Here is a 21,863-nt window from a genome sequence, read left to right as displayed (position 1 = left end):
AAGTTTGCTAGAGTGCATTTGGATGATCCAGAAGAGGATTGGGAGAATGTCATATGGTCAGATGAAACCAAAATATAACTTTTTTTAGTCAAAACTAAACTTGTCGTGTTTGGAGGACAAAGAATGCTGAGTTGCATCCAAAGAACACCATAACTACTGTGAAGCATGGGGGTGGAAACATCATGCTTTGGGGCTGTTTTTCTGCAAATGTACCAGGACGACTGATCCGTGTAAAGGAAAGAATGAATGGGGCCATGTATCGTGAGATTTTGAGTGAAAACCTCCTTCCATCAGCAAGGACATTGAAGATGAAACGTGGCTGGGTCTTTCAGCATGACAATGATCCCAAACACACCGCCCGGGCAACGAAGGAGTGGCTTCGTAAGAAGCATTTCAAGGTCCTGGAGTGGCCTAGCCAGTCTCCAGATCTCAACCCCATAGAAAATCTTTGGAGGGAGTTGAAAGTCCGTGTTGCCCAGCGACAGCCCCAAAACATCACTGCTCTAGAGGAGATCTGCATGGAGGAATGGGCCAAAATACCAGCAACAGTGTGTGAAAACCTTGTGAAGACTTACAGAAAACGTTTGACCTGTGTCATTGCCAACAAAGGGTATATAACAAAGTATTGAGAAACTTTTGTTATTGACCAAATACTTATTTTCCACCATAATTTGCAAATAAATTCATAAAAAATCCTACAATGTGATTTTCTGGATTTTATTTTTCTCATTTTGTCTGTCATAGTTGACGTGTACCTATGATGAAAATTACAGGCCTCTCTCATCTTTTTAAGTGGGAGAACTTGCACAATTGGTGGCTGACTAAATACTTTTTTTCCACACTGTATATCAAACTAAGGTTAAATATCTTGAGTGAGTTTGTATGTTTTTAACATTGGTTAATCATGTGTCCTTCTGTTATTGTCTTAATGCATCTCATTATTCTTAAAGCTTTGCATATTTAACAGTGTATCAACATATATCCTCTCTCCAGACTGTCTGGCTGTAAACTCACATATAAATCCTGTGAGACTCTGGCCTCAGCTCTGCAGACACCAAACTCCCCCCTGAGAGAACTGAACCTCAGCTACAATGACCTGGGAGACAGAGGAGTGGAGCTGCTCTGTGTTGGACTAACCAGTGCACTCTGCAACATACAGACACTAGTGTGAGTTAAATATCTTCAGTATCCACTGTGAGTGTTTTATATATTATGTATGTACTGTATACTGAACAAGAATATAAATGCAACATGCAACAATTTGAAAGGTTTTACTGAGTTACAGTTCATATGAGGAAATCAGTCAATTGAAATAAATTCATTAGGCCCTAATCTATGGATTTCACATAAATGGGAATTCAGATATGCATCTGTTGGTCACAGATACCTTAAAAAAATAAGTATTGGTGTGTATCAGAAAACCAGTCCGTATCTGGTGTGACCACCATTTGCCTCATGCAGCGCGACACATCTCCTTCTCATAGAGTTGATCAGGCTGTTGATTGTGGCCTGTGGAATGTTGTCCCACTCCTCTTCAATGGCTGTGCGAAGTTGCTGAAAACTGCCGGGAACTGGAAGACGCTGTCATACACGTCGATCCAGAGCATCCCAAACATGCATGTCTGGTGAGTATGCAGTCCATGGAAGAACTTGGACATTTTCAGCTTCCAGGAATTGTATACAGATCTTTGCGACACGGGGCCGTGCATTATCACGCTGAAACATGAGGTGATGGCGGCAGATGAATGGCACGACAATGGGCCTCAGGATCTCGTTACGGTATCTCTGTGCATTCAAATTGCCATCGATAAAATGTGATTGTGTTCGTTGTCCGTAGCTTATGCCTGCCCATACCATAACCCCACCGCCACCATGGGGCACTCTGTTCACAACGTTGACCTCAGCAAACCGCTCGCCCACACAATGCAATCACGACGCCATAAACGCTTTCTGCCATCTTCCCGGTACAGTTGAAACCGGGATTCATCCGTGAAGAGCACATGTCTCCAGCGTGCCAGTGGCCATCGAAGGTGAGCATTTGCCCACTGAAGTCGGTTACGACGCCAAACTTCAGTCAGGTCAAGACCCTGGTGAGGATGACGAGCACGCAGATGAGCTTCCCTGAGAAGGTTTCTGACTATTTGTGCAGACATTTTTCGGTTGTGAAAACCCACAGTTAAATCAGCTGTCCTGGTGGCTTGTCTCAGACCATCCTGCAGGTGAAGAAGCCGGATGTGGAGGTCCTGGGCTGGCGTGGTTACATGTGGTCTGCAGTTGTGAGGCCGGTTGGATGTACTGCCAAATTCTCTAAAACGATGTTGGAGGTGGTTTATGGTAGAGAAATGAACATAAAATTCTCTGGCAACAGCTCTGGTGGACATTCCTGCAGTCATCATGCCAATTGACTAACCCGTTCACTCTGCAACATACAGACACTAGTGTGAGTTAACTTTCTTCAGTATGAGTTATTTATGGATGTTTTAAACATTTGTTAATCATGTGCTCTTCTGTCCTCTAGTCTAGGTCAGTGTGGTCTGACAGAGGGTTGCTGTTCAGATCTAGCCTCAGTCCAGAGTTCACCCAACTCACAACTGAAACAACTGGAGCTGAGAGACAATGAACTGCAGGACTCAGGAGTTACACTGCTGTCTGCTGGACTGGAGGATCCAGACTGTAAACTACACACACTGGGGTAAGTACAGCTGTTTCAGTCAGGTCTGTACTGAGCTGAGTTACACTGCCCTCTGCTGGACTGGAGGATCCAGACTGTAAACTACACACACTGGGGTATGTACAGCTGTTTCAGTCAGGTCGGTACTGAGCTTAGTAAAACAAATACTCTGAACATCTGATGTTTCTTTAAAATGTTTGTGTCATGGACAAATATATGGGTGTCCTACAAGATGATTGACACAAGTCCACCAACCTAGACAGCTGTTGTGTCTCTCTGTAGGCTGTCTGGCTGTCTGGTCACAGAGGAGGGCTGTGCTGCTCTGTCTTCAGCTCTGAGGTCAAACCCCTCCCACCTGAAAGAGCTGGACCTGAGCTACAATCACCCAGGAGACTCTGCAGGGGGACTGCTTTCAGCTGCTCTGGTGGATCCCACAGATAAACTGATGAAGCTGAAGTAAGTCAGAATAGATGTCCTAATAGTGTGATCAGTGGTTGTGTCCTATGAAGTGTAGTAGGTTCAGTAACATGAGGACATGATGGTAGAATACAGGGGATGTTTACCCAGCAGGCTTAGCACTCCAACACAGCATACATCATCACCACATGAATACTCTTCTTCTGCATCTCTGATATCCTGTTGGAATTGTACTCTGTTCTGTATGGAGTAGGTAGCATAGAATACCTGTATGTCTCTAGTAATGAATTGTACTCTGTTCTGTATGCAGTAGGTAGGATAGAATACCTGTATGTCTCTAGTAATGAACTTGGATAGTGCACCAGAACACAACAATATGGTTTAAATGTTGACTGCTTTATTAGGTCTTTGTCAGTCAATAACCTGTTTCTCCAACAGTGTGGATCATGGTGGAGAGTTCAGGCTGAAATCAGGGCTGAGGAAATGTAAGTCTCTTCAATCCTAATTAACTACATATTCAGAACTACAGTAACATAGTAACTAATCAATACTTGTTCTCTACCTACAAAACAACATTTTATATGAAGATGTGGTTTGATTAAACTCTTCTTTTGTCTACAGATGCCTGTCATCTCACCTTGGACCCAAATACAGCAAACCCAAACCTGATACTGTCTGAGGGGAACAGGAAGGTGACACGGGTGGAGGAGAAGCAGCATTATGAAGACCATCCAGACAGATTTGACCATCATCCCCAAGTTCTCTGCAGAGAAGTCTTATCTGGATCTCGTTATTACTGGGAGGTGGAGAGGGATGGTGACATGGCTCACATTGGTGTGGTGTACAAAGGAATGAAGAGGAAGGGAGTGATGGTGGACAGTTGTATTGGATACAACAGGAAGTCCTGGAGTTTATTCTGCTCTGACAGCGGATATAACTTTTACCATGCTGGAGTCATCAGATTCTTCCCTGGTCCTGTTTCTAACAGAGTTGGAGTGTATCTGGACTGGCCAGCTGGTACTTTGTCCTTCTATAGTGTTTCCTCCTCTGGTACACTGACACACCTTTACACAGAGCACACCACATTCACTGAACCCCTCTATCCTGGGTTTGAGGTTTACTCCTCCTCAGTGACCCTGTGTCAGATAGATGACCAACACATTCAAAGGTGAGTCATAGCAATGTTTTATCATGTGTTTTCCTCTGGAATCATTCCTACAATTAGATTAGTATTGGTGTGTTTTAATGTGTTCTGTTGGACCTACAGACAGTTAGATTAGTAGTAGTGGTGTGTTTTAATGTGTTCTGTTGGACCTACAGACAGTTAGATTAGTAGTAGTAGTGGTGTGTTTTAATGTGTTCTGTTGGACCTACAGACAGTTAGATTAGTGGTGGTGGTGTGTTTTAATGTGTTCTGTTGGACCTACAGACAGTTAGATTAGTAGTAGTCGTGTGTTTTAATGTGTTCTGTTGGACCTACAGACAGTTAGATTAGTAGTGGTGTGTTTTAATGTGTTCTGTTGGACCTACAGACAGTTAGATTAGTGGTGGTGGTGTGTTTTAATGTGTTCTGTTGGACCTACAGACAGTTAGATTAGTAGTAGTGGTGTGTTTTAATGTGTTCTGTTGGACCTACAGACAGTTAGATTAGTGGTGGTGGTATGTTTTTAATGTGTTCTGTTGGATGTACAGATGTTTCCTCTCCTATGTCTCACTGTAGTGTCAGTTTCACACTAACCACAAGAGGGCATCAGAACCTGTTAAAATGATACCTGGTGACTTCACGTCTCTAGGGGCTTTCATCAAGATAAGCAATGTCACCTGTAATGTCACCATCAGTATTGACTTCATGGAAGTTGACATAGTGTTATGTCACATTAGGCAATGCACCCTACATAGGGAGTGGTTCTGTCACCCTTTATACACCCTTTGTATTGCTTATGAAGACTGTATGTATGCTATATAAAGCCTTTATAAGTTGTATTTAGTTTAATCACAGTCTATCCATCTGCTTTCCCAACAGCAGAGACCATGGTGGAGAGTGTTGTATCAAGCCTGGACCTGAGAACACCAGAGACCAGATATGTGAGTGTTAACTGATAATTGTTTTAAAATCAAAATACGATTAAAGCGTTCTTGAGTCCCAGGCAAGGAACACAATCATGATCTATTTGGTCAAAACAAACTTAAAGGTAGAGTCAGCAATATGATGTAGATGCACAAAGTAAACAGCATAGTGGGTCCTCTGTAGCTCAGCTGGTAGAGCATGGCGCTTGTAACGCCAAGGTAGTGGGTTCGATCCCCGGGACCACCCATACATAAAAAAAATGTATGCACGCATGACTGTAAGTCGCTGTGGATCAAAGCGTCTGCTAAATGGCATATTATTATTATTATATTATTATTATTATTATTATTACAACAACTAAGAGCGTTGGAGCGCGATGCTAAACTCCTCTGTTTTGGTCCCGTGGCTACCACGCTGTAAGAGAGTGAAGAGAACCCGTGCACATGGGCAGATACTGTGTGAGAGAGAAGTCAGGCATCTTGCTCATCACAATATCTGCGGTGCTGCTCGTACAACATCATTTAGCTGACTCTACCTTTAAGCTCTCATCCTGGGATCTACCAGAAATCAGGCCCCCAACATCTCCAAAACATGGACCAGAACCATGTTGTTTCCTGCTTCCACAAACATTCATTAATATAACACTAATGTGTGCTAATGAGACTGTTGCTCACTTATATAGATTTTTATTACAAGTCTGTTTAATATTTATTAATTCATTATTACATGAGATTGTCCGTTTTAAATAACAACTACTTTTGACTTCAGGGATTCCTCAGAGCTGTAAGACTTGTGACCATGTTGAGGTAAGTCATAATGTCAATTCTCACTTTTACATACCTTCAGGAGTCAGGCACAGTCTGAAAGCCAGGTGTGTACTGACCAACCATTCATACTGGGATGTAGACAGTCCTTTGTTCTGCTTGTAGGAATGCAGGATTTTAGCTGCTGTCATATTTTGTCATTAGACAGTTTAATTGGATCAATCACCAGCATTCCATGTAACATTGAATAAATACATTAGATAAATTACTTTGTTCATTTAATGGGCCAGTTTCCCGGACAAAGATTAAGCCTAATCTTGGACCTTAAAAAACTTTCTATTGAAACTTCCATTGATCATGCTTTAAGTCCAGCACTAGACTCAACCTGTGTCCAGGAAACTGGCCCCATATGTATAACTGACATGCTTGTCCTTGTTCAGGACTCCACACACTGGCTTCCGATTGAACCCTTGACTTCCACTGTCCAGGAAGTGACAATGTTCAGGTAAAATAACTACTTTTAACATTTAATTCTACTTGCTAGTGTATTTCCCCATTACCTTTGGGAATAGGCTTCTAATCCATCCTCTCCATTTGACGATTGACCCTCTCTACCATATCTTGTTGTTGCCCTCAGGCACAGGACACCCAAAGGGCGTTATGAGTGCACAGTGTCTGGGCTCCGCTGGGTGTGTGACAGAGATGTCATTCTGAAGTATTACTTCAGGAACTGGGAACCCTACAGTCAACTTCTGAAAGACATGCAGTACGGACAAGGTGGTCCATTGCTGGACATCACTATGGAGTTAGGTGAACTGGAGGAAGTTCATCTGCCACACTTTGTCTGTTTAGGTAAAACCATATAGACATAGTTTTCAGAAATACATTTCCATGTAACTGAGTTTCACTTCCTGAATGAATGAATGAGCTATTCTGGGAGTTTGAGTTTACTGTGATCTGATACCGCATATTCTTTGTGTTTTAGATGGATGAATAATACAATATTTGTCTTTCTGTCTCCTTTTTATTGTGTTGTTCAGGGACCAACCCTTCCCTGAGGAATGAGATGAAGATTCTTCATGTAAAGGAACATGGAGTGTCTGTTGAGGAAGTGCATGAGGTCACCAGATTCCATGCTAAGATTCTCCATCCCAAGTTCTCAGTTATCTCTGTTATACTGAGCTATATCTTTTCGCGGAACATAGATGTCCACTGTGAGCTGATGCTCTATATGACAGTGAAAAAGCAAACACTAATTCCACGCCTATACCTGTTCCCCAGTAACCCCAGCCAAATACAGGTGAGGTACCATTCTTTTAGAGGTGACCTTAACTAAGCAGTGGTACGGTTTATGTTGACACTCATAACATGAAGATAATAGTTTGTTGCTAGTTTTCTGAATAATGTTTGAATAAGACTATACATTGACTGGCTGTGTATTTCATGCCTCGTTTCGCAGACTGTGGAACAACAAGAAAAGTCTCAAGGGTCTTCAAGGGTTCTCATCTCAAGACCAGAGCAGGCCTTCAAACTGAATAGTTACTTCAGACTGAACATTCCCTGTTCTACCTACATCAATCCACAGGTACAGTTTTAGTAGACTAAGAACATGAATCTGACATTTAAGTCACATTTCTATCCATTGCTCTCTCTCGCTCGATGGCTCTCAATTCAAATGGCTTTATTGGCATGGGAAACATATGTTTACATTGCAAGCAATCTCTCTCTCGCTCTCTCCATCTCTCTCCAGAAGATTCATCTCATACATAGAGACTCCACACCAAGCTTTTTCAAGGCGGTTTTGAAAATGACAGGGGTTGACATTGAGATGGAGTTATTCGGTGATGATGACAGGATTGCATGGAAAGAAGTGGTATCACAAGGTAGGAGCATATGTCAATCATAACTTTGTACTTTTGTAACAGATGCTATTTAGAGTGATATAACCTCATTTTGTTTATCTTTCAGATGAATACATCACTGCCACCCATTCAACAAGTAAGTAAACATGAGTTACCGTGCATTCGGAAAGTATTCAGACCCCTTGAATTGTTCCACATTTTGTTACGTTACAGCCTTATTATAAAATTGATTATATCGTTTTTTCCCCCTCATCAATCTGCACAAAATACCCCATAATGACAAAGCAAAAACAGGTTTTAGAAATTTTTGCAAATGTGTATATATAAAATAAAATCACATTTACATAAGTATTTAGACCCTTTACTCAGTACTTTGTTGAAGCACCTTTGGCAGCGATAACAGCCTCGATTCTTCTTGGGTATGATGCTAGAAGCTTGGCACACCTGTATTTGGGGAGTTTCTCCCATTCTTCTCTGCAGATCCTCTCAAGCTCTGTCAGGTTGGATGGGGAGCGTCGCTGCACAGCTATTTACAGGTCTCTCTAGAGATATTAGATCGGGTTCAAGTCCGGGCTCTGGCTGGGCCACTCAAGGACATTCAGAGACTTGTCCCGGAGCCACTCCTGCGTTGTCTTGTCTGTGTGCTTAGGGTCGTTGTCCTGTTGGAAGGTGAACCTTCGCCCCAGTCTGAGGTCCTGAGCGCTCTGGAGCAGGTTTTCATTAAGGATCTCTCTGTACTGCTCCATTCATCTTTCCCTCGATCCTGACTAGTCTCCCAGTCCCTGCCGCTGAAAAACATCCCCACAGCATGATGCTGCCACCACCATGCTTCACCGTAGGGATGGTGCCAGGGTTCTTCCAGATGTGACGCTTGGCATTCAGGCCAAAGAGTTCAATCTTGGTTTCATCAGACCAGCTAATCTTGTTTCTCATGGTCTGAGAGTCCTTTAGGTGCCTTTTGGCAAACTCCAAGCGGGCTGTCATGTGTCTTTTACTGAGGAGTAGCTTCCGTCTGGCCACTCTACCATAAAGGCCTGATTGGTGGAGTGCTGCAGAGATGGTTGTCCTTCTGGAAGGTTCTCCCATCTCCACAGAGGAGCTCTGGAGCTCTTTCAGAGTGACCATCAGGTTCTTGGTCACCTCCCTGACCAAGGCCCTTCTCCCCCGATTGCTCAGTTTAGCTGGGCGGCCAGCTCTAGGAAGAGTTTTGGTGGTTCCAAACTTCTTCCATTTTAAGAATGATAGAGGCCACTGTGTTCTTGGAGACCTTCAATGCTGCAGAACTGTTTCGGTACCCTTCCCCAGATCTGGGCCTCGACACAATCCTGTCTCGGAGCTCTACGGACAATTCCTTCGACCTCATGGCTTGGTTTTTGCTCTGACATGCACTGTCAACTGTGGGACGTTATATAGACAGGTGTGTTCCTTCCCAAACATGTCCAATCAATTAAATTTACCACAGGTGGACTCCAATCAAGTTGTTCAAACATCTCAAGGATGATCAATGGAAACAGGATGCACCTGAGCTCAATTTCAAGTCTCATAGCAAAGGGTCTGAATACTTGTGTAAATAAGGTATTTCTGTTTTGGAATATATTTATTCTGTATATTTTGTATTCTTCTTTTCACTCTGTCATTTAAGTCATTATTGTGGAGTCACTACAATGTTGTTGATCCATCCTCAGTTTTCTCCCATCACAGTCATTGAACTCTGTAGCTGTTTTAAAATCACCAATGGCCTCATGGTGACATCACTAACAGTTTCCTTCCTGTCCTGCAGCTCAGTTCAGAAGGACGACTGCATCTTTGATGTGTCTGGGTGGTTTAATACATCACCCACAGGATAATTATTAACTTGACCATGCTTAAAGAGATATTCAATGTCTGATGTGTTATTGTTACCCATCTACCAATCACTGCCCTTCTTTGTGAGGCATTCTAAAAGATCCCTGGTCTTTGTATATAGTTGAATCTGTGCTTGAAATGCAACACTTGACTGAGGGACCTTACAGATGTTGAATGTATGGGGGACATGTCCACTTTGACATTAGAGTATTCTGAGTAGATTGTTGATAAAACATTAATAATCTATTTTCAATGACTTCTCAATAAACCTAACAGGAAAAATTATTATTTCAATTTTCTATTTTAAATTGACTGACTTTAATTGGAATTGACCACAACCCTGGAGTCGGCTCTATACAATAAATGACTATCAGAGGAATGATAACTGGAGAGAGTGGAAGATGTAGAAACAGCTGCTGTTAACCCTAAAGCCATATTAATTTAATTGACCCCCCCTTCAGCATTAACAGTCCCTGACATTCCTGCTGAGGAGTTTCTGAAGAAACACTGGGCTAAACTAATTCAGCGAACCAAAAACTCAATGCCAATAGCAGATGATCTGTGGTCAAAGAACATGATTGGTGAAGAAGAGCACTCCAGAATAACAGCTGAAACAACTGAACAGGACCGAATGAGAAAACTACTGAAAGCAGTCATCCCCAAAGGACGAGAAGTGACGGGAGCTTGTCTCAAAGCTCTCGTTGAACATGAAAACCATCTTGTTAAGGACTTGAGTGAATCTAGGTAAGACAGTTTTCATTGCTCCCTCCCTTGAATATGTGTAATGAATAAATATAGGTCAAATAAAAACACAGCTACCCAGATCAAAGAGGAACTGTTTTTCCAGAATGGAAGCATGTTTTTGTGTTTCTGTCTGTAATAAATGACTGTTATCTTATTGTAGTTACATCATAGGACCATCATCACATCATTATCTCAGGTGGAACTCCTCCTTCTCCTCCATACTTTCTGATCTCTCTCTTCCCTTCTCCTCCATACTTTCTGATCTCTCTCTTCCCCTTCTCCTCCATACTTTCTGATCTCTCTCTTCCCTTCTCCTCCATACTTTCTGATCTCTCTCTTCCCTTCTCCTCCATACTTTCTGATCTCTCTCTTCCCTTCTCCTCCATACTTTCTGATCTCTCTCTTCCCTTCTCCTCCATACTTTCTGATCTCTCTCTTCCCTTCTCCTCCATACTTTCTGATCTCTCTCTTCCCTTCTCCTCCATACTTTCTGATCTCTCTCTTCCCTTCTCCTCCATCCTCTTTCTTGTAGAACCTAATCTGAAGCCGCTGAGGCCTGTCTCCTAGTCTGTGGACTAAGACACTTCTTCACCTAATCTGAAGCCGCTGAGGCCTGTCTCCTAGTCTGTGGACTAAAACACTTCTTCACCTAATCTGAAGACGCTGAGGCCTGTCTCCTAGTCTGTGGACTAAGACACTTCTTCACCTAATCTGAAGACGCTGAGGCCTGTCTCCTAGTCTGTGGACTAAGACACTTCTTCACCTAATCTGAAGACGCTGAGGCCTGTCTCCTAGTCTGTGGACTAAGACACTTCTTCACCTAGGAATGTATTTTGTGTGTGTGTGTCTTTGTATATACTGTGTGTGAGTTGGTCTCTGATTACTGTGATTAGTTCAATGTAACTTCATATACTATACATTATAATCAGTCTGTTTTAGGTTTGCAGAATCATTGTATATCATTGGTTTTCCATCCTATCATGTTACCACACAGATGTGACTGTCTAGCTCAGCGGTTCCCAATCTTTCCCATTCTGGAGACCATCAAATCACCGTCCAAAGCTCTTGAGGACCACCATTCACGGAGTCGCTGTTCTTTTTTCACATCAAATATATTGCCGGTCAAATTCTATCAATAGATGTGAATGTAACAAAGCCTGTAAAGGTCTTATTATCATTATAAACTAGTTGCATTGTGAAAAGGAATGTAAAATTGATTATAATACCATTAATACTCCCAACTGTTATTATTTTTGAATAATGTAATTGCAGTTTTACTAGATAGAATCTTAATTTATAGGCTGAATACTTGTATTAAGTGGATGAAGACTTTAGATGAACCTATGGGTGTTGAATCCTCCCACTGTGTTGAAATAGGAAGTCCATTTATAATGAAGTAGGGGAACGGGTCTACCTGTTATTGTAGATCAATGGTGCCGCTACTTCGCTTCACCTCCGTTCTGCCAGTATGAATAAACAAGACCTAGAAAGAATAAGGTCTTGACCTCGGCGATTTTCCTTCAAAATAAAAGTCCCGCAATGATGATAGTGATTTTTTTTGTTTGTTTGTTTCTGAAATTCGTAACATTTATTGTATTAAATATCTGACACTTACACCTCTATTTCAGTCTTGGAAAAAAATGTTCTTAGCTTTTGTTGTTTCATTTCATTGTAAGGCTTTGTACATTCCCCACGGGCTTTAAAGGGATGATTTTGACCATATCTGGTTAAATAAGGGCCTTTCTAAATGCTAAATAGCCAAAGTAATACACAAGAACTGAGGCTGAGATTTATCAATGGCGATCTCCTACGTTTGCGTCATAGGATTGCTTAATACATCATACTTTTTCTATGCATACCAACAAAATTGCATTTATATTTTGTATTTTAAGATAGATTCTACACAATATTTATAAATTGATAAATGTGCATGCACAAAAGCATTGAGATGTATAAACTTGGCGCATTCATATTTGCAGTTATAAATCAGACCTGTTGTAAAACGGTGCCTGCATGAACTAGCGTTATGAAATACACCCATCATCAATCTTTTATGGTGACAATAACGCCCTTATTTGCTGTATACTTTGGAAGGATTGGAATTAGGCCCAGACAGTATATCTAAAGGAAATATCCATGGCGAACTTCAAATGTCTTTGGAGGTGTTGGCAGAATGTTTTATTTTACAGTGACATTTGCTGTAGGTCTATCTGACCGTTTCTGAAAGACAAAAACAATTGCAAATTGTTGTGGACCTGTAAGCAGATCGTTGGAATGCAGTAATGTTTTGCATTCACTTTTCCTGAACCTAAATATGCTTCCCTGCCCACAAATTCTGAAACATTGTCTACTCAAAAAAATAAAAATAAACTAGAGTTTATTGGTAGCCTACACACTTCAATCCAAAAGATAATCTGTCTGTTCACCTGTTCCATTCTGCTGTATGTTATACACCGCGCCGCGCACCCTGTCATCTGCATAGAGCAAACACTTTAAATAATAGCCTCTCTGATAGGCCCAATTAAATGAGAAATGCGCATGGTAATTTGTTGTATGGCTACATCGGGAATATGAACTCATCATGGCCAGAAAAGGTGAGGAATGTATTATGCAATGATTATGATAATGTATTATGTTTATAAATGAAATATTGTCTACGCAAGAAATGTCACATTGCATCATTCAGACGTCGCCTACAAACGTCAATGGAAAAGGTGAATCGTCTGTTCTAACGTTAAACTGCGCTTCGGATCGGATCGCATAGAGCAAAATAGGCTGCTGGAAATACTGTAGCTGATCTATTTACTACTGTGAAGTGGGTCCTATTAAATGAGAGATGGGACGAATGGTAGCCAATCCGAACTTGTTGTTGGCCTATAGGCTATTTCGCGAGTATATGCTTTGTTCTGCAATATTATATGCCTATTTCTAAATATTTTAGAATGTAAAGATGAATTGATTTTCAATGAATTGTGTTTGTCTGTCTGTCTGTCTGTCTATCTGTGTGTCTGTCTGTCTGTCTTCACATATTTCTATATTTCTTAATTCCATTCTTCTACTTTTAGATTTGTGTGTATTGTTGTGAATTGTTAGATACTACTGCACTGTTGGAGCTAGGAACACAAGCATTTCACTACACCCATAATAACATCTGCTAAATATGTGTATGTGACCAATACAATTTCATTTGATTTATATAATGAGAATTCATTATTGAAAAATATATTGAGAATTGTTGGTAAACCAATACATAGTCAGGGTTGGGATCAATTCCCAGTCAATTCAGGAAGTAGACTGACATTCTAATTCCAATTCTCCTCAATGCTTTTCAATGAAGACAATTTGGATTTGGAATTTGGTTTCCTTTCTGACTGGACTGGAATTCAAATGGAAGTGACTCCAACCATGTACAAAGTCACTATGAAAATATAGACCTTAATGATATTTTCAGTAAAAGTGAAATATTGTGTTTTTTATCCTGTAGTGTTTTAATCGCTCTGTGTGTGTCTGTGTTTGCGTATATGCTTTAGTGTGTGTGTGTGTGTGTGTGTGTGTGTGTGTGTGTGTGTGAGAAGTGGTGAGATAATTAATAAATACTGACTTAATTTGTATCACATTATTCTAGGTCAGTGTATTCCAACCTCTCCTCTGGGATCCCTAAGGATCACATTACTCTAGGTCAGTGTATTCCAACCTCTCCTCTGGGATCCCTAAGGATCACATTACTCTAGGTCAGTGTATTCCAACCTCTCCTCTGGGATCCCTAAGGATCACATTACTCTAGGTCAGTGTATTCGAACCTCTCCTCTGGGATCCCTAAGGATCACATTACTCTAGGTCAGTGTATTCCAACCTCTCCTCTGGGATCCCTAAGGATCACATTACTCTAGGTCAGTGTATTCCAACCTCTCCTCTGGGATCCCTAAGGATCACATTACTCTAGGTCAGTGTATTCCAACCTCTCCTCTGGGATCCCTAAGGATCACATTACTCTAGGTCAGTGTATTCGAACCTCTCCTCTGGGATCCCTAAGGATCACATTACTCTAGGTCAGTGTATTCCAACCTCTCCTCTGGGATCCCTAAGGATCACATTACTCTAGGTCAGTGTATTCCAACCTCTCCTCTGGGATCCCTAAGGATCACATTACTCTAGGTCAGTGTATTCCAACCTCTCCTCTGGGATCCCTAAGGATCACATTAGTTGTTTTTGCCCTAGAAGTAACACACTTGATTCAACTAATGAACTAATTATCATCAAGCCTTTGATTAGTAGAATCAGATGTGTTGGTGCTAGGGCAAAAACATGTATTTAGTATTTATTAAAATGTTTATCTACCTGCCCAGGGACTACAGTTGAAAACTAGCTAGCTGGCTAAATCTGGCACATTCACAGAAATGTTGATTGATGTGCAGTATCACTGTCAATTACATTTTCAATAAATGAAATTAAAAGGAATGGAATGTATTTATGTGTGTGTGTGTGTCTGTGAATGTGTTTCGGTCGATCTGAGTGTGTGAATGTGTCTTTGATAAGTGTGATTAATTCAATGTAACTTCACATTATAAATAGTCCATTTTTAAATTCATATGCTATACATTACAATAAATAATTTTTGGGGGTTTGCAGAATCATTGTATATCATTGGTTACCCATCCTATCATGTTACCACACAGATATGACCGTCTAGCGTCCTTCTGCCAAACCTGGGTGTTGTCACAGGGCCCTCTCTTGGTAACACCTGCAAAACATCACTAAATCAAATCCTGAAATAAAAATCCACTTTTACTAGATAAAATATGAATTTATGGGCTGAATACTTGCATTAAGTTTATGAAGACTTTACATTACATAAATATATACTATAAACCTATACGTGGTGAACCCGCCCACTGTGTTGAAATAGGAAGTACATTTATAAGGAAATAGAGAAAGAAATGGACACTATCGGTCGAAGAAAAATGTTTCTGAGGTTTGTAGCGTTCTTTTACAATTTGATGTAGAAAAGTGTTTTGTAAAAGTTAGGCCATCGCAGAGAGAGGTGATTTAGGGGGTAAGACATCCGCAGAATTGTTAACTTATTCAAATACTGATTTCAATGTTCAATATGGATCATTTTAGGCTTACTTACATTGTCGCTGGATCATATTGATTATCCTAGTCAATATGAATCAATGTTATATTATAGGCTACAGGGCTATGAGGTAGGGTATGGGCGATTGACTGCACATGATCGTGATATTAGCTTTGCGCTCTTTCAATTACTGGAGAAAGACGTGTATCAGGTAAACTAGTTTCTTTTTTAAAAAAAGTCAGTCTCGTCAATTCGGCCAAGTAAAAGTGACGTGCAGCAATGGGCATTGAAACGTTTTTTTCCCCGAGTTCCAAGTTGTTTTGACCACACTGAAGTCGAAAGTCGGAGAGTTCCCAGTTGATTTGAACGCACTGAAGTCGAAAGTCGGAGAGTTCCCAGTTGATTTGAACGCTCGGAAGTCGGAGAGTTCCCAGTTGTTTTGACCGCACTGAAGTCGAATGTCGGAGAGTTCCCAGTTGTTTTGACCGCACTGAAGTCGAAAGTCGGAGAGTTCCCAGTTGTTTTGAACGCACTGAAGTCGGAGAGTTCCCAGTTGTTTTGACCGCACTGAAGTCGAAAGTCGGAGAGTTCCCAGTTGTTTTGAACGCACTGGAGTCGAAAGTCATCATCAACTTGCTGTAGTCACCTCTGTGAAGGTGAGGTGTTGTAAATGTAGTGTAGTCACCTCTGTTAAGGTGAGGTGTTGTAAATGTAGTGTGGTCAGTCTGTTAAGGTGAGGTGTTGTAAATGTAGTGTAGTCAGTCTGTTAAGGTGAGGTGTTGTAAATGTAGTGTAGTCAGTCTGTTAAGGTGAGGTGTTGTAAATGTAGTGTAGTCACCTCTGTTAAGGTGAGGTGTTGTAAATGTAGTGTAGTCAGTCTGTTAAGGTGAGGTGTTGTAAATGTAGTGTAGTCAGTCTGTTAAGGTGAGGTGTTGTAAATGTAGTGTAGTCAGTCTGTTAAGGTGAGGTGTTGTAAATGTAGTGTAGTCACCTCTGTTAAGGTGAGGTGTTGTAAATGTAGCGTAGTCAGTCTGTTAAGGTGAGGTGTTGTAAATGTAGTGTAGTCACCTCTGTTAAGGTGAGGTGTTGTAAATGTAGTGTAGTCAGTCTGTTAAGGTGAGGTGTTGTAAATGTAGTGTAGTCAGTCTGTTAAGGTGAGGTGTTGTAAATGTAGTGTAGTCAGTCTGTTAAGGTGAGGTGTTGTAAATGTAGTGTAGTCACCTCTGTTAAGGTGAGGTGTTGTAAATGTAGTGTAGTCAGTCTGTTAAGGTGAGGTGTTGTAAATGTAGTGTAGTCAGTCTGTTAAGGTGAGGTGTTGTAAATGTAGTGTAGTCAGTCTGTTAAGGTGAGGTGTTGTAAATGTAGTGTAGTCACCTCTGTTAAGGTGAGGTGTTGTAAATGTAGTGTAGTCAGTCTGTTAAGGTGAGGTGTTGTAAATGTAGTGTAGTCAGTCTGTTAAGGTGAGGTGTTGTAAATGTAGTGTAGTCAGTCTGTTAAGGTGAGGTGTTGTAAATGTAGTGTAGTCACCTCTGTTAAGGTGAGGTGTTGTAAATGTAGCGTAGTCAGTCTGTTAAGGTGAGGTGTTGTAAATGTAGTGTAGTCACCTCTGTTAAGGTGAGGTGTTGTAAATGTAGCGTAGTCAGTCTGTTAAGGTGAGGTGTTGTAAATGTAGTGTAGTCAGTCTGTTAAGGTGAGGTGTTGTAAATGTAGCGTAGTCAGTCTGTTAAGGTGAGGTGTTGTAAATGTAGTGACGTCACCTCTTAAGGCGAGGTATTGTAAATGTCCCAACACAGGAAGTCCATGTATAAGGAAGTAGAGGAAGAAATGGACCTCTCCCCTCCCTCCACCTCATGTCCCAACATAGGTAGTATCAGGAAGTAGAGGAAGAAATTGACCTTACAGGTAGAAGACAAAAACATCGGAGGTTTGTAGCTTTCTTTTACAATTTAATGTAGAAAAGTGTTCTGGAGAAGTTAGGCTATCATAGAGAGACAGATGATTTAGGGGTAAGACATCTACAGAAATGTAAAGTTAATACAATACTGATTTCAACTTTCAAGAATGATAATTTTACTGTACATTGGTGTTGATTCATATTGCTTAGCCTAATCAATATGATCCAATGTGATGTGATGTGATAGGCTACAGGGCTATGAGGTAGGGTATTAATGGTAAAGGCGATTGACATCACATTATCGTGATTATTATCCACATGTCGAAACTGCGTTAGAAAGACGTGCATCGGAATTATGTAAAGCTGTCACTAAAGAAAATAGTATGTTTCGACAAGTCAGTCAAGTAAAAATGACGCGCAACAATAGCATATAAACTAATTAAATGTTGGGATAAATCAAAGTTCAAGTTGAAAATGCTTTCTGGCGACACCGATCAGAAAGGCTGTGATCCGTTTTGCTCAGTGCTGTACGCTTCATATAACTTGGCCATCGCACTGTTGCGTAATGTTCCGCATCGTTGTCGGCACACCTGAATACAAGCCCGGGTGCAACGGACGAGATAAACTGTTGGCACCTCATGTGAAGTCACGCAGTGCATGGGTGTATTCACTAAGGGCACTATTCCAACTTATGAAATTACGCCTTTCCAACGCACTGCTCATAGTTTCTATTCAGACTTTACCTTATTAAGTTGCATAACCGGTTTTGCAGGCGTGGTTCCCTTGCGTGCGCTTAATACATGTAATTCAACCGCTGAAAACACTTGCTGGCCAACAGATTTTCTGGTGGAGTTTCATTCAATAGCGTTTTCAGTACATGTATCTTAAGCCTTGCCTTTAAATACGGTGTACCTTTAATTGGATATTTGTCGCCAGACTAGAATACATCGAGAGGACGGGTTCAGAATATAGGGATCAATGAAAGAATACCATCTATGCATCTTCATCTTCGTTTCAGCACCAACTGGTAGATTTAAAAATACTCAGATTTTGTATATTATTTAGGCACATTTTAGGGTTAGGAAAGTATGTATGAATCATAAAAAAACTGGTTTGGAGAACCTTTACACACTAAATATATTGATGAATAAAAAATACAGTGGTTTGATTCATCCTGAAAGTTGTCATATTCAAGTTCAATCCATGAAATATTGGAAGGTGGAAAAAAAGTGTACAATAGGGGTTGAATAGGGGGGTCCTATACATTTACCCTAATTCTCATTAATCATGGAACTGTATGAAACCGGTTCAGTCGTCGTGAACCGTGAACCAGTCTACAGGTTTAACCTGCTACCTGTGGTCTGAGTTCCATAATGATTCAAACAGGCTACATGTCCTAAATTCTTGCACAACGTTAGCCTAATGCTAACGACCCTCAGGAACAACTGACGTGACAGAGGAAAGAAAGGGAAACAGAATGGAATGATGCTAAATGTAAGCTACAAATTGAAGAAAACGAACACTAAAGTGACAGTTATAAATGTATGTGGGTTTTACTGACGGTTGCTCTCGATAGTGGCTGATATTTAACATGATACAAATGGTAAAATAAACGGAGAAAAGCCCGGGCATAGCCTATAATTAAAACATTCCGAAGCTCATACATCAACTCGGCAGGTTCAGTCCTACAGAAGCCTAAAGCTTGGGTGTCCAAATTGCATCCACGCCTATTATGAGGTCACACCAGTAGAGGTGCGTGCGTAAAATCACTGTCCGGTTAAGTCCGGTTAAGTCCACAAAGCATATTATATGTAACAGTTACATGACCTACATCATGGTCAAGCAAGTTAATGTTTCCGACATTTTCGGACCACAAAACAACTATTGATTTAGAACCACAGAGAGTTACCGCAAGTTGTAAATGTAGTGTAGTAACCTCTGTGAAGGTAGGTGTGTGTGTGTGTGTGTGTGTGTGTGTGTTAGAGAGAGAGACAGATCCTATGTCAATAAGCTCTAAGGTCCTATGTTACACAGTGTATAGAGTACGTACTCTCAAATGACACCCTTTTCCCTATATAGTGCACTACTTTTGATATTGCACTATGATCAATCTCCACCTCTCCCTCCCTCCCTCCCTCCCTCCACCCTCACTCCCATCCCCCTTACCTCTCCCTCTCTCCCCCACCTCTCCCTCTCTCCTCCCTCCCTCCCTCTCTCTCCACCTCTCCCTCCACTCCTCCCTCTCTCCACCTCTCCCTCTCTCCTCCCTCCCTCCCTCCCTCCCTCTCACCACCTCTCCCTCCACCTCTCCCCTCCCTCCACCTCATGTCCCAACATAGGTAGTATCAGGAAGTAGAGGAAGAAATGGACCTTACAGGTAGAAGACAAAAACATCGGAGGTTTGTAGCTTTCTTTTACAATTTAATGTAGAAAAGTGTTCTGGAGAAGTTAGGCTATCATAGAGAGACAGATGATTTAGGGGTAAGACATCTACAGAAATGTAAAGTTAATACAATACTGATTTCAACTTTCAAAAATGCTAATTTTACTGTACATTGGTGTTGATTCATATTGCTTAGCCTAATCAATATGATCCAATGTGATGTGATGTTATAGGCTACAGGGCTATGAGGTAGGGTATTAATGGTAAAGGCGATTGACATCACATTATCGTGATTATTATCCACATGTCGAAACTGCGTTAGAAGACGTGTATCGGAATTATGTAAAGCTGTCACTAAAGAAAATAGTCTGTTTCGACAAGTCAGTCAAGTAAAAATGACGCGCAACAATAGACATAGAAACTATTTAAATGTTGGGATAAATCAAAGTTCAAGTTGAAAATGCTTTCTGGCGACACCGATCAGAAAGGCTGTGATCCGTTTTGCTCAGTGCTGTACGCTTCATATAACTTGGCCAGCGCACTGTTGCGTAATGTTCCGCATCGTTTTCGGCACACCTGAATACAAGCCCGGGTGCAACGGACGAGATAAACTGTTGGCACCTCATGTGAAGTCAAGCAGTGCATGTGTGTATTCACTAAGGGCACTATTCCAACTTATGAAATTACGCCTTTCCAACGCACTGCTCATAGTTTCTATTCAGACTTTACCTTATTAAGTTGCATAACCGGTTTTGCAGGCGTGGTTCCCTTGCGTGCGCTTAATACATGTAATTCAACCGCTGAAAACACTTGCTGGCCAACAGATTTTCTGGTGGAGTTTCATTCAATAGCGTTTTCAGTACATGTATCTTAAGCCTTGCCTTTAAATACGGTGTACCTTTAATTGGATATTTGTCGCCAGACTAGAATACATCGAGAGGACGGGTTCAGAATATAGGGATCAATGAAAGAATACCATCTATGCATCTTCATCTTCGTTTCAGCACCAACTGGTAGATTTAAAAATACTCAGATTTTGTATATTATTTAGGCACATTTTAGGGTTAGGAAAGTATGTATGAATCATAAAAAAACTGGTTTGGAGAACCTTTACACACTAAATATATTGATGAATAAAAAATACAGTGGTTTGATTCATCCTGAAAGTTGTCATATTCAAGTTCAATCCATGAAATATTGGAAGGTGGAAAAAAAGTGTACAATAGGGGTTGAATAGGGGGGTCCTATACATTTACCCTAATTCTCATTAATCATGGAACTGTATGAAACCGGTTCAGTCGTCGTGAACCGTGAACCAGTCTACAGGTTTAACCTGCTACCTGTGGTCTGAGTTCCATAATGATTCAAACAGGCTACATGTCCTAAATTATTGCACAACGTTAGCCTAATGCTAACGACCCTCAGGAACAACTGACGTGACAGAGGAAAGAAAGGGAAACAGAATGGAATGATGCTAAATGTAAGCTACAAATTGAAGAAAACGAACACTAAAGTGACAGTTATAAATGTATGTGGGTTTTACTGACGGTTGCTCTCGATAGTGGCTGATATTTAACATGATACAACTTGTAAAATAAACGGAGAAAAGCCTGGGCATAGCCTATAATTAAAACATTCCGAAGCTCATTCATCAACTCGGCAGGTTCAGTCCTACAGAAGCCTAAAGCTTGGGTGTCCAAATTGCATCCACGCCTATTATGAGGTCACACCAGTAAAGGTGCGTGCGTAAAATCACTGGGGAAGACAGAAAAATACAATACAATCTATGTGTTGTAATATTTGTTTTGCTCTATAACCTGTTAATTCATATGCCTTGTGACCCTGATATAGGCTTTAGGCCTAAAGGTCGAGACAATAAGAAGACACAGTGGGAGAATAAATTCAACCACACGTTTGTTTTATCACAAAACCAGAGAGCAACTTCTGTCCGGTTAAGTCCACAATGCATATTCTATGTAACAGACAGTTACATGACCTACATCATGGTCAAGCAAGTTAATGTTTCCGATCACTAAACAACTATTGATTTAGAACCACAGAGAGTTACCGCAAGTTGTAAATGCAGTGTAGTCACCTCTGTTAAGGTGTGTGTGTGTGTGTGTGTGTGTGTGTGTGTGTGT

At 41.0% G+C, this 21,863-nt stretch overlaps 1 protein-coding gene across 5 annotated transcripts in view; it reads left to right on the top strand.

The window, feature by feature from the left end:
* The first annotated feature begins 2,737 nt into the window (after window positions 1–2,737).
* LOC121561144 (NACHT, LRR and PYD domains-containing protein 1 homolog) overlaps window positions 2,738–21,863 on the top strand; it is a 47,415-nt gene continuing 28,289 nt past the window's right edge. For 2 of the 5 annotated variants that reach the window (XM_045218783.1, XM_045218782.1), the window contains exons 1-6: window positions 2,746–3,127; window positions 3,527–3,573; window positions 3,710–4,256; window positions 5,112–5,173; window positions 5,925–5,962; window positions 6,361–6,425. In XM_045218783.1, the coding sequence (XP_045074718.1) occupies window positions 3,117–3,127; window positions 3,527–3,573; window positions 3,710–4,256; window positions 5,112–5,173; window positions 5,925–5,962; window positions 6,361–6,425 (770 nt within the window). In that variant the 5' untranslated portion in view covers window positions 2,746–3,116. Of the gene's footprint in view, window positions 3,128–3,526; window positions 3,574–3,709; window positions 4,257–5,111; window positions 5,174–5,924; window positions 5,963–6,360; window positions 6,426–6,557; window positions 6,773–6,960; window positions 7,221–7,379; window positions 7,506–7,670; window positions 7,804–7,888; window positions 7,919–10,088; window positions 10,372–10,903; window positions 10,991–21,863 lie in introns of those variants that run through there. The other 3 variants (XM_045218784.1, XM_045218781.1, XM_045218785.1) reach the window with 3 other exon arrangements.

Source organism: Coregonus clupeaformis, unplaced genomic scaffold (genome assembly GCF_020615455.1).
Source record: "Coregonus clupeaformis isolate EN_2021a unplaced genomic scaffold, ASM2061545v1 scaf1800, whole genome shotgun sequence".
Classification (NCBI taxonomy): Eukaryota; Metazoa; Chordata; class Actinopteri; order Salmoniformes; family Salmonidae; genus Coregonus; species Coregonus clupeaformis.
This window is presented reverse-complemented; position numbering and strand designations above follow the sequence as displayed.